Source organism: Embiotoca jacksoni, unplaced genomic scaffold, assembly GCF_022577435.1.
Source record: "Embiotoca jacksoni isolate LCO1_2020_lvr unplaced genomic scaffold, fEmbJac1.0.p SCAF_3, whole genome shotgun sequence".
Lineage (NCBI taxonomy): Eukaryota > Metazoa > Chordata > Actinopteri > Embiotocidae > Embiotoca > Embiotoca jacksoni.
Window position 1 is genome coordinate 14,465,258 of NW_027185381.1, and position 12,212 is coordinate 14,477,469.

The 12,212-nt window shown below is 39.7% G+C and overlaps 1 protein-coding gene across 4 annotated transcripts in view; it reads right to left on the reverse strand.

The window, feature by feature from the left end:
- scaper (S-phase cyclin A-associated protein in the ER) overlaps positions 1–12,212 on the reverse strand; it is a 57,006-nt gene that overhangs the window by 19,930 nt on the left and 24,864 nt on the right. For all 4 annotated transcript variants that reach the window (XM_069162393.1, XM_069162392.1, XM_069162395.1 and 1 more), the window contains 3 exons: positions 11,415–11,480; positions 10,832–10,958; positions 3,364–3,479 (listed from right to left, as the gene is read on the reverse strand). In XM_069162393.1, the coding sequence (XP_069018494.1) occupies positions 3,364–3,479; positions 10,832–10,958; positions 11,415–11,480 (309 nt within the window). The remainder of the gene's footprint in view (positions 1–3,363; positions 3,480–10,831; positions 10,959–11,414; positions 11,481–12,212) is intronic.

The window sequence follows — 12,212 nt, forward strand, 5'->3', positions numbered from 1 at the left end:
AGAGGTGGAAATACAAATTGGGTTGACACGCATGTCCACGCACTCCTAAAGCTTTCTCTGGAGCTCACCTGTTACCATCACAGCTTTGTCTTCCATTATAAAAACATTCAACTATAAGACCAAGACATCACAAGATAAACTTTTGAATTACATTTTTGCTAGGGGGATTCATAAACGTGCTCCTCTGTTCTTTTTTGTCATTTTGTTTTTATCCTATGTTATGTACAGGCTGATGAAGCTCAGTGCTGAAACCATCTGCAAATAGTACATAAGACAAGTCTTTCTTCTCCTCTTCTCTCCAGTGACCCCTATTGAAGACAGAAGAACGAAGCATCTGCAATCTAAATACCAGCGCTGTGTAAATTCCCATCAGTGTGCAAAAAAAAAGATTCTCATCATCTTTGACACTGGTTCTGGGTTGAACTGATTATCTGGAGCGGTCATGATGGAAGGACAATAAAAGGACACCAATTACACACAAGCACGTGTTGGCCCCTTGATATTTTTGTCCCGGACTAATGAAACAGTTTTATACGAGTGGATCATAACAGCTTCAACTAATAACTGGGTAAGATTATGCGATCATTTATAGCTGAGCTGCAATACCGACCAACATATTGCACAAACACCATCACTGGCACCATACAACAACACAAACAAAGTCAGATCTAAATGCAATTTTAGCTTAAAGTCACTTTGACAATGGAGTTGATACTCAATTCAATGAATTATTGAATTGCCATAAAACTAATCTCTCCCCAATTTAAATCTCGAGTCAGTCAAAAACTGACTACAGTGTCCCAAATGAGGATGTTTAGTGATTTTCTTAGACTTAAAAAACAAGCGAATATAAATCAGTAAGTTAAACGTCATTTGGTTTTGAATTGTAAATTTGATAAAACAAGAAGACATCACATTTTCTGACATTTTATAGATCAAATAATCACTTGAACAAGGTACAACCTTTAGTTGTAGCCCTTCTTAATAATATAGGGGGTATATAAAGTATGATAATAATTATCAAGTAATTTAAATGCCTGTGAATATGAATTGCCAACCAAAATAATTTAAATAATGCAAAACAAAATAACTAATAACATTTTTGTGATGTCAAATGAATGTTAATCATGCCATGTTTGGGATGGTATTGTGCCTTTTGTAAGATATCATCTCTCCAGCTGAAGTTAATGTAAGTGGCTGCATAAAGTCTGATCTAGACACTCCAGCAACCACAGGGTTACACTAGAACATTAGCGCAGCCTCGTAGAGGAATTAGCTCATTAATGTAATGGTAACAAGATGGAATCAGCCTCCCTGGGGAGAGATATGGCAGGAGCATCTCGGCAGCTGCCGTTTTTTTTTGTAAATCACTCCGCTTATCTGGTGGGAGGAGGTGATCAATATGGCAGCATCACTGTAAACAGATAATGTAGCGCACTCTGGGGCTCGCGTCTGTACAGCAGCCCATTAGGCCACACAGCAATCCAGATGACTGATAGCGATAAGCAGACAGCCGGGCTGCGTCCTTGTGTTGCATCTAGTCATGAGCTGCCGGCCGAACTGACCCGACTGATTCAAGGCACAGCGCGTGACCTCTCCTGCACTTTACACGGTTTACGAAACAGGAAAAGACCTAATGAGACTTGTTTTGAGAAAAATGCCAACTATTAAAATCTGTGTGTGGAAAAGTTTCGTTATTCTATGATTTTAGCTATTTTATCATTACCGACAACTCAATCCAGAATTTGACTGAACTGCAAGCGGAAACACAAGCGCAGAATCTTCACCTCCTCCTTCTTCACCACAGCATGTCAAGGACATGTCTTGAAGCCAGACAGGTATTGTGTGTACTTAAGCTAGCGCGCCATCCTGCACGGATGTGCCAACAAACTCTGAAAACAAACGCTTTGCGCCAGAAGACAGTTTCTCCCCATTTAAGATAATATTTCTTCTAATTCAGAAGTCTGCTTGAAATTCCCTCAGATTACAATGATTGAGAAAGAGAGACTACAAAAAAAAAAAAAAAAAAAAATCAATATACATGCAATGCCCTTTAAAAGCCTTATAAATATAAGAAGCATTTGTCCATTAGGAGAGACTCAGAGACCAGTAAATGCTAATGAATGGGAGAGCAAGGCCATTCGAGTCCATTACAGAGTCCCACTTGTGAGTACAGCAGCATCTCTGAGGTTATCTACTGGCAGGCCATGCAAACGTCAGACCCACAACTCAAAAATACTCCGTACTTTCAATGATCGATGGGACACGTGTGCTTTTTGTGTTTTGAGAGAAAGAATGAGTACAAATTGATTACAGAAATGGAAATGCTTTCCATTTCTTGAAGGGCAGCGCTGTTATTCATCAATACATTTTGAGAGTATTTATCGAGATGAAGCAACTATAAACGGTGATAAAGTAGGCTAGTTGACATGAGCTCACTCACTTTATGCAATTGCAAAAACAGTCACAAAGAGGAAATACAGCAGTGTTGTTGGTGAGGTCAGTGAATGAATGCAGGCATAGAGAAGTCATCTGGAGGAAGGACTGTAACAGCTGAGGTCGTGCGAAGATAGACTAGATAAAACATTTAAAAGTGTTCCTGTCTTTTAGGTTTAGCAAACACAATCTTTCAACAATGTGGAAACTTTTTTCTGGTGATAAATGGTAGCAAGTCTATGATGTACTGTCAATCATAAACAACCTGTTTTTAATAGAGAAATAAAGATATAAAATAATAAAAGTGTTCACTTTTTTTTTTCTTTACATTGTCTAAGCTGGTCCATATGTGTTTTCATAATCTAAGTGCAGCCCTCTTTGCCTTCGTCCAATAAGAAACTACCAGAACATAAACATTGAGCATTAGATTATTACTTTCTATAGACATTTATTAAAAGAGACTGTTTCTTCTGCTATTTCAGAGCAAGTTAACAGAGGAGAATGGACCTTTTCCAGTCGGGTCATCAAGCAGGTTCTGTTCATATTAGATTGTTCATAAACAGATCCCACAGGGAATGTCTGACTTTGCTGAAAATTAGTACACATCTGTTTTAAAAAGGAACTTAAATTTAGACTCGCACCCAATAAATAAGATCACACTCAGTCAAGGCTAATGAGGCCACAGGTCTCAGCGATGACTGGTCAACATTTCCAAAATCAAACTTTCCCAAACATAAGTTAAAGAGACAGCTCACCCTGCTGGTTTGAAACAGAAACTTGATAAAGTCATGACCAATAAACCTGCAGGGCACAGCAACCGATATCTTGTTTTGTGTGGCGTGTTAAATCACGGGGAAAAAAAACAACACATCCACTTTAAAAGGATTTATGTAACCATAAATATTTCAGTTTGGTGGCGATACTCACCTGAGGGGAATACGGGGAACTGCAGTGGGTGTGGGAGCGGCAGTGATGACCTGCAAAATTTGTTCCAGAGCAGACAGGCCACCGCCCACTTGGAAGGCCACTTGGTCTGCATTGTTCTGTCAAGGGAAGGACAGAGAGAGAAAGAGAGAGTGAGACAAACCGAGGTACAGTCAGGGGACAGCGAGCCGCCGGCTGGACAGGGGATTACATGGCTCTCAGCAGAGAAGCAACCTCTCTTTCTCCGACTGGGGCGAGGGATTGAAATCTGAAACAAAGTGATCCCTGAAGTATTCCTGTTTAATCTCAAAAGTGCCCAACCTGTCCCCGCCCCACAACAGTCAAGTTTCAGTGGAAGGCTCTGCAGGCTCCAGTTAGCACCGGGGTGGTCTCACAACCGATGACCACAGGCCGAGTGAAACTGAGAAAATGTAGCTCGGGTGATCTAAGACCAGAGCATAATTCAGACAATCATTCTATTCATTTGGTATATTTGAGAAAACTATTGGATTCTTATTATAAATCAAACTGCATTAATATTGCATTATTACCATCTTTATCATCTACAAAGGTAATGTTACTTTACCTGTTGTGAAGGGATTAATGAGACATGTATTCCTGTTCAGAGGCGGGTTTCTTCAACATTTAACACCTGCTCAACACACTTACCGAGAGCCACTGAATGGTCTCATGTCAAAAGTGATATTTTGACTCTGGTTCTGTTCAAATTTTGTTTCTTTTTATTGTTTTATCCATTTTATTTACGACTAGTAAATCATAGTTTTCAAATAAACAAATGAGGTGACAACAGCGGATACGGTAACATTATTGAATACATTATTTTCTACAAACAGGCTTTAAGGCCCTCACCAATATTACGGAAAAACATTTGTACGAGGCTATAAACCCCAATTCAAAATTGACTGGTTGTGAGACAAACAGTAAATACCTGGCCAACTGCTGTTGACGGCAAACTTTTATACAAATTGAGATGCTTTTTAAAATTTACTTCGGTGTATGAGCATAGCATACATAGTGTTGGCATAGAATCCTGTGAATTAGTGAGGCATTTGGCAGATAGTGATTTCAAGTCAATTGACCTTTTGTGGTGTTATTCCATATTATGGAACTCTGTGAGTACTTGAAAACTGTGAATAGTTGTTGTGTGGGGGGAAAAAATGATTTAAACACATTTTTGCCAATCTCAAAAGTAGGCTATTTATGGCATTTTAAACTTAAGAAATACCAACAGAAAGCTTGGTTAAAAAAATACCCTTGGAGTTAAATGCATCTCACTCAAATCTTAAAGAAACAGCAAAGAGGAGAGTTAACTTCCTGGTCACTCAGAGGTTATTTTAATTCGCAGTATAATTTGAGAAAAACAACCAGAAAATGATTTATTCTACTGAAATCAAACTGCTTAATATGAACACTAAAACAGTTTTTTTTTTTTAATTATTATTATTTACTTTATTATTCTGTTATGTGTATACTTTAGTCCTTTTGTCTATTTTTTAAAAGTGATGGTCTACACTTGTATCAGCTTTAGGCACACATCCTTGTTGCACAATTTCTTCTGTTTTTTAGTAGACAAGGCGGAAATAAATACACTTTACTTAGAAGGGGTGATTTTTTTTTTTCTTTCTTTAATTTAAATCCATTGGCTCCTGTCTTTTAAGTGAAAACCATTTCTCACTTCATTTACAATATGAAGGATACAAATAAACGAACTTTGTCTAGGAAAATATATCCACCCAGTGCATTGGATTTATGAACACATGTAAATAGACGGGCAGGGCCCTCCTGTGATGACAGAGGAACTGACAGCAGGTGGGATGCTGTTGCTACAATGTTTTATACATCAACAGGTACAAAACCAGAAGTGAGCATTGACTGTCAGGCATGTTTGTGCCTGGCTCGACAATGAGGAAAGGAACTGGAGGAGAGCTGCTGATGGAGGTTCTTCTTCACACAGACACAGAGGACTGTGTTACACTGCGGGTCACTCCTTCACCTAATGACGTTACAGTCTCCTCCATGCTGTGACGGCAGTAAAATCCAGCCACTTCATAGTGCTTTTGTTCCACACATGGGAAGTTGCCAACAAGCCCGAACACATTGAGAGAGAAGCGCTTTACTAAATTACAGATAAGCTCTTCATCTGTCATTCATGCCCGCTGCTGCGGTAACTGCTCCTCAATTCCGGTGTTAAGACACACACGGTAGACGTGCTGAACAATCACTTCAAGTTTGACACTAAAACGTTAAACACGCTACTCTTTGCCTGAGACGTAATGAGAAATGTCTCAAAGACAGTTTCAAGAGTCAAAGCAGCGTTTGAAAAGGAGCTCATTGTGACTTCCTCTCTGTACATTGCCAGTAGTTTCCATTCCTAATCAATTAGGTCTCAATCACCGAGTTTGGCTTAACCTCTCTCTTAACCCTCCTGTCAACACACCAACCTAAAAGCTCCAGGGCTAAATGAGAAAAGGCAGCTCTTTCATAGCAGCTTATCAAATGGTATTAAAGGGGGTAAACTGGGACCTGCCCAGTCCTGGCCGTCTCCTGCCAAAACTAGACAAGAGTTTCTTCCCCGTTAGCTCCTTTTCTGCTCCGCTGACAGATTTATCTGTTGTGATGATGGAACAATACGGGTGAAAAGATTAAGTTCAAACTACCTGACGTACTATCTTTAGGGGGTCTATGCATGCACTGGTCCACAGAAAATAAGAAGTATTTCAGTGAGGACACATTTCAATAAAAATATTGTTACTTTGCATGATAGCCTGCAGTCTGTGAATGGATCTCGTTGCTGTGCAAGGCAGTTTGACTTTCTAACCAAATGTAACAAACATCTCGTGATGATATAATCCTTTCTACAGACCCACGGCAGGGGTAATTATGCTTTATAAGATAATTATGTTTGTATGTAATTAAGTGATAGTGTAAGCACACAGGAAGCTGAATTTTTATACAAACTTTTGTTTCTTTAAGAAGGATACACAAATTACATTCTTGAGAGAGAGCCACAAAAAAGGTCCTTGACCCAGTGTTTAAAAGGATACTTCAACACTTATTTGATAGCTGCTAATCTTATCTAACTGTGGTAAGACTACAGTTTCCTCCCTGTGCATTTAGGACATCTTAGCTCGGAGACTGAACCAAAGGAAAACAAATAGTTGTGCCAACTCACTGCATACCGAATCAAAAAAATTTGGCCACATAGTAATGTTGCAGGGTTTGCACAGTCTTGCATAACAAAACCCGAGAGATTTGGATGAATAGTTGGCTGGCCTGCTAACTGACAAGATATTATATGCTAGTAAGACAGGTTTGGAGTTGTGAGAGAGCAGATTGCTTTAGGCACATTGGCAGGGTAGCTCTAGGGATGGCAATGTTGGTTGTCCACCAATTTGAAACGGACTGAGAAAAGAAAAGAAAAAAAAAAAGATGCCATTTAAAATTGTGAGCAGACATTCAAGTTCCCCAGAGGATGAAACCTGCTTGAGTGAGCCACTGACTTTTCCTGCAGTCTGTGGCTTTAACTGACATGTCGAAGCAACTGCTGGATGGATTGGCGTGAATTTTGGCACAGACATTTATGTCCCCTGTCGAATAAACTATAATACTTTTGGGTGTTTCTTTAACTTTAAATCGAGCAACACCTTCGGGGAAAAATCCTCATTTGTACAATCTCTTGATTTTTGACGAAATATTTTCAAAACTGAACATCTTATCAGCATCTGCCAAACTCAGCAAACTGCAAATATATATATATACATATACACATATATATATACATACATACATATATACATACACATATATATATATATATACATATATATATATATATATATATACTTTTAATGCCATCTTACTGTTATGCCTTGTTCTAATTCTTCAATCTTTAATGTAATCATATTTCACAAAACACAGCCATGTCCCTTCAAGTTCTAATCTGTCTGTGCCTGGTGACAACCTGGTAGAAGCGACAACAAAACACAATAACAGGATGAGCGGCTAATTTCCCCCCAAAAAGAACAAAAAAAAGAGGAAGCAAGGAAGGAGCATTAGGACACGAGTGAGAGATAGCTCATGAATTATAAAACGGTGACTATTGTTACCCCAGCTGATGGGATGGCTGAAGCAGCTGGTAATTCCTGTGACAGTGTCCGCAGACCAGCAGACGAGCTAAATGGCTCTCTGCAGTCTCCTCCCACCAGACACTTTAAATAAAGCGGAGAGGAGGGCTGCCCACCAAACAGATGGACAACAAATGGCAAAGTTCATTAAGGGCGGACATCCAACTTTGATCTGCGCCTTTAAGTCATGGCTTCACTCCCTCAAAACTACAACATAAATGACAGAGAGAAGAACGACAGATGAGCCTGCGCTCACATGAATTTCATCATTATACTGTGAGCTAAGTCAACTGGAAACCACAACAAGGCTGCTGGAGTAAACATTTGCAAGTCTAAACTTCTAAGTATAAACTTGTGTGTTTACAACACATAATGGTGCATGCTTTAGTGAACTGTTTAGAATTATCATTTTCCACATTTGCCCCACGCTCACACACTGTTTATTTTATAAAATAAATCAGGATTAATCAATCGCCAGTGCGGCACAAAATTCAAACCTGCCACAGAAACCACAGACAGCTTTCAGCTATTACTAATAATACAAGAAGCTGAAAAGCATTTCACGCCCTATTAGTTTTGTGGTAAGCCCCCCCCCCCCCCCAAAAAAAAGAGTCTGTTTGGGAACACATGACAGCCTACGGTTAAAAAAAAAATGCAGAATAGCAACCAAAAGATATTTTTAATTAATTATTTGGTTGTCCAATTATTGAAAGGAGGCTTCAAAGATAATGATTTGCAGGTCACATATAAAAACTGTTAAGTGCCACCCAAGAAGTGATAACATCATTACATTTATTATAGCTGCCAAAGGAACTTGTTCTTACTGTTGACCATGTCAAAAATAAATTCTTTAAATGTAGGAAGATAAAAAAGCAAATATATTTACTGGCAAATTAATAAGCACTAATTTACAAATGTTTTGTAGTGTTAGTTGATTAAGTATTTTTGGGATGAATTACTTAGAAATTTGACAACTAAATTAATATTCATATCAGCCAATATATCCAAATTATTTAAACTAAATATTAATCCCTTTGTATTTCAAAAATGACGTATTTGAAAGGCTTTGTTAATAGTACATGTCAAACACACAAGGCAAAATAGACATTTGGCCAGATTACTGACACATAACTACAACATCTGTTTTTGTAACTCTCTACAACCGTTTTCTTAAAACCAAAGAATAAATGTACAACACAGAAACGCTTTAAATCAAATGTGGCAGGAGAATAAGTTGTTTTAGAAAAAAATTCTAAACTGAACTAAATAGCATGCTCCTCCCTTTTGTTCTGGAACTGCTGATCTGGGCTGTATCTGTCAGTCTGCTGGAGGCCCATGCATGAAACCCTGTTATCCTGCCACTCTGCCCTTCACCTTCCCCCATGTCCCCAGATACAATTCCCTGCAGCCCCGCTACTCGGCCAAACCAAGCTCTGACAGCTTCCAAATGAAAATGTAAATACAGTCTGCAGTCTTTGGCTCTAAGAGCAGCATGTTTCTGACAGTTCCTTACCTGTCATACACGTTACTCTTTTCTAGACAGGCTTTAAGTAAAAGCAGTGGTAAACACTTTGGGCAATATATAAATACATGTGCTTTAATAAAAAAAAAGGCACGTGTGTAGCAAAAAGAAAAGAGCAGCACATTGGGAAAATTGCTTTTCTCAATCACCCAAAGTAAAGAAAAAAAAAATCAGGTTTGACACAAAATAAACCATTAGAGGCCACAGAGGGAGAAACACACTGGGGTCAGAGACTAGACGTAGCCTAGAAAGTAAAGGAGGAGTGGGGGGTGGGGGGTGGGACCCAAACAGCAGTGCAGGAGGAGAGGGGAGGGTGTTGTCTAAGGAATTAGCAGAGAAAGTGGAGACTGAATCAGATATGGGGGAGAAAAACAAATCTCTAGGTGAGTCAACGACATGAGAGATGCTTGTTAGGTCAAATAATCTAAACGGCCCTGACTTGAAGTGACTCAGGGGCCAGACAGCCATGCTGATGGAGACTCTATTTATTTGACTTTGTCAAGGGATTAGAGAGGGAAGTGCTCCCCAGGCTGCCTCATTGGCCAATCATGGTTCGACACAGCTTTGGGTAGATATCTCTGGAAGAAGATGGTGAAGTAGAACTTGACAAAATAAAAGTGTGCTTTTATAAGAAAACAAAAGGACCCCAGACAGAGCCTTGAACTGCCTCTTGCCAGCGACACTGCTGTTCTCCTGTGGCCCACTGACCTCTGACCTCCCTCTGGGAATATGTGGAGCTGAGGGGAGGAGCACTCGTGTAGTAACAGCTTGTGTGCTACTCACATCACACTGGTCTCCTCCTCTCTCCTTACAGGACGCAGTGCCACCCACCTCAGCCACCTCTTTCTTCATCTCTCTGGGGAAATTCGGTAATGGCCTCTCCAGCCGTCCCTGTCACCGCTGATGGGACACCATAATCTCTCTATCCTCACGCCCAGAGGCATGCACAGTGGGATGTTATGATGGCTCAAACCACAAGTTGGCAGGAAATTTATGCCTCGTTACAGGAAGTGGGCTGTATATTCTCCTCATCATAAACATGGTGGCAGGTGTTTTAATTCCTCCCCTCAGACTCTAATTGATGTGAGTTTTACTGTAAAAAAAAACCAACCCATCATACAACAAAGCTTCTGTGGCAGATGTTTCAATTCAACTGCAGTTATAAATGTCTGCTGTTATATCTGACAATTATAGATATTTATACAGCTGTGAATAAGCTAAATCTGTTTTTTTTTTTTTTTTTTTTTTTTTTTTAAAGGCTAATTCACTTGCCTTTGTTGAACCAAGTCTTTTGCATCAGTGGCATTTCATGTGGAAATCCAATTTAGCATTGTCTAAACCAGTGACATCTGAGTCGTGCAAGCCACAGAGACACAAGACAAAGCTTGCCCTCGTGTTAGGAAGCTCCTCTATTGGTACCATGTGCACAATGAAAACACTGTTAATCTGGTCTTCGTTAGCCAATAACCAAAGGCAAGTTGGTTTGGAGTAAGTGATACTCCACATTGGGAGGGTGAGACACAGCAAAAACACAACTCATCACTGAAGAGACATGCCAAAGGGCTGGCATGAGCTATACACTACGGCAGACTGTTCGGTCTAAAGCAAAGCAACCAAACAGAAGTCTCAGACCAGCACATTATGCACCCAAAAGGGAGCCGAGGTCATAACAGGCGGCTTTGACATGTACATTAAAGAAAAGTTCAGGTGCATAAAAATATAATGCATAGCCAAGAAAAAAAAAAAATCCACATATTTGAATCACATTGCCTGCTGCATAGGTGGAATTCATTTGCTGCTTTACCTGCTTCTCTAAGATGCGAGAGATCTCTCCCAGAGTTCTGTCCAGACCTGATGCTTTGTTGTTGGCCCACTGCCCACTGTCTTGGCCCTGCAGCTGCTTCAACAGGTCTTTCACCAAACGCTGCAACCTGAAAATAAAGGAGCCATAAATTACAACAAATCCAGTCCTTATTCTCAGGGCTCCATGATACCATTAGAGCTTAAACTTTATTGATTGATTGATTAGTTGATCGAGAAGAAATTCTGTTATTTTTTTTAAGTCATTTTTCAGGCAAACATTACAAAAACATTGGTTTCTCCTTTTGAAAATGTGAAGAATTTTCTTAGTCTTTTAACAAATTACAAAAAAATATTTGAACAACTAAATGAGTTAAACCTGATTAATGGACTGAAAGAAATCACTAGTTTCAACCTTAAAACTGAATAGATCTTTTTTTGTTTTCTCCATTCCTCATTTCCATTTTCTGATTCATAGAAATGATTGAGAAAATAATCAGAACAATTATGAAGATAATGCAACCTTACATCACATCATCAGGGTAATACATTCAAAATCAAGAAGAACGTAAAATGAAAACACTTACTTGGCCTTGTACGGGGAGTCAGGGACCTGAGTCTTTGCCTCCAATGATGTCTCATATTCCTTTGCCCTGCAGAGAGAGAAGTAGGTAAAAGTCTTTGAATCCTAGGAAAAAACGTGTTTGGCTCGAAACTAAAGAACACAACGGATCAAAGTGAGAAGAAGGAGACAGAGAGAGAGAGAGAGAGAGAGAGAGAGACAAAACAACTCAAACAGAGTCTGTTTATTTGGCCTGTCAGCCAATCACCACGTAACTTAGCTTAAAATAATCAGACATAGGCTCTGTGGGGACGCATGGTCTGCTGCCAATGCCTAATATAACTAAGACTTAAATCCATCTTTAAATTCTCCTGCTATTACTGACAAGGGAGGCTCAAGTTTTTCACTGCACTCATTGTCAAACAGTTACGAGGGGTCAGAAGCAACACAACCTGTGTTTTCAATGTATCACCTCCTGAAAGGTCACCGTCATTGGGGGACTGGTATCTCTGTGGCATTAGGGCCAACAGACAGATTCTAAGCAACACAAACTGTGTGTGTGTGTGTGTGTGTGTGTGTGTGTGTGTGTGTGTGTGTGTGTGTGTGTGTGTGTGTGTGTGTGTGTGTGTGTGTGTGTAATCGAGGTGGCATATTTATCTGTCAATCAAGCCTTCCCAGACATGATAAGTAACTATTGATCAGAAGTCGACAGGGCACCTCTTCCGGTTACCCATCTCTACACTGATAGGATCAATCACTTCCTGGAAGACGACAGGTGGATTTGTCCCAGCAGAACGTACCTGCACTAACCAAAGCCTGATGT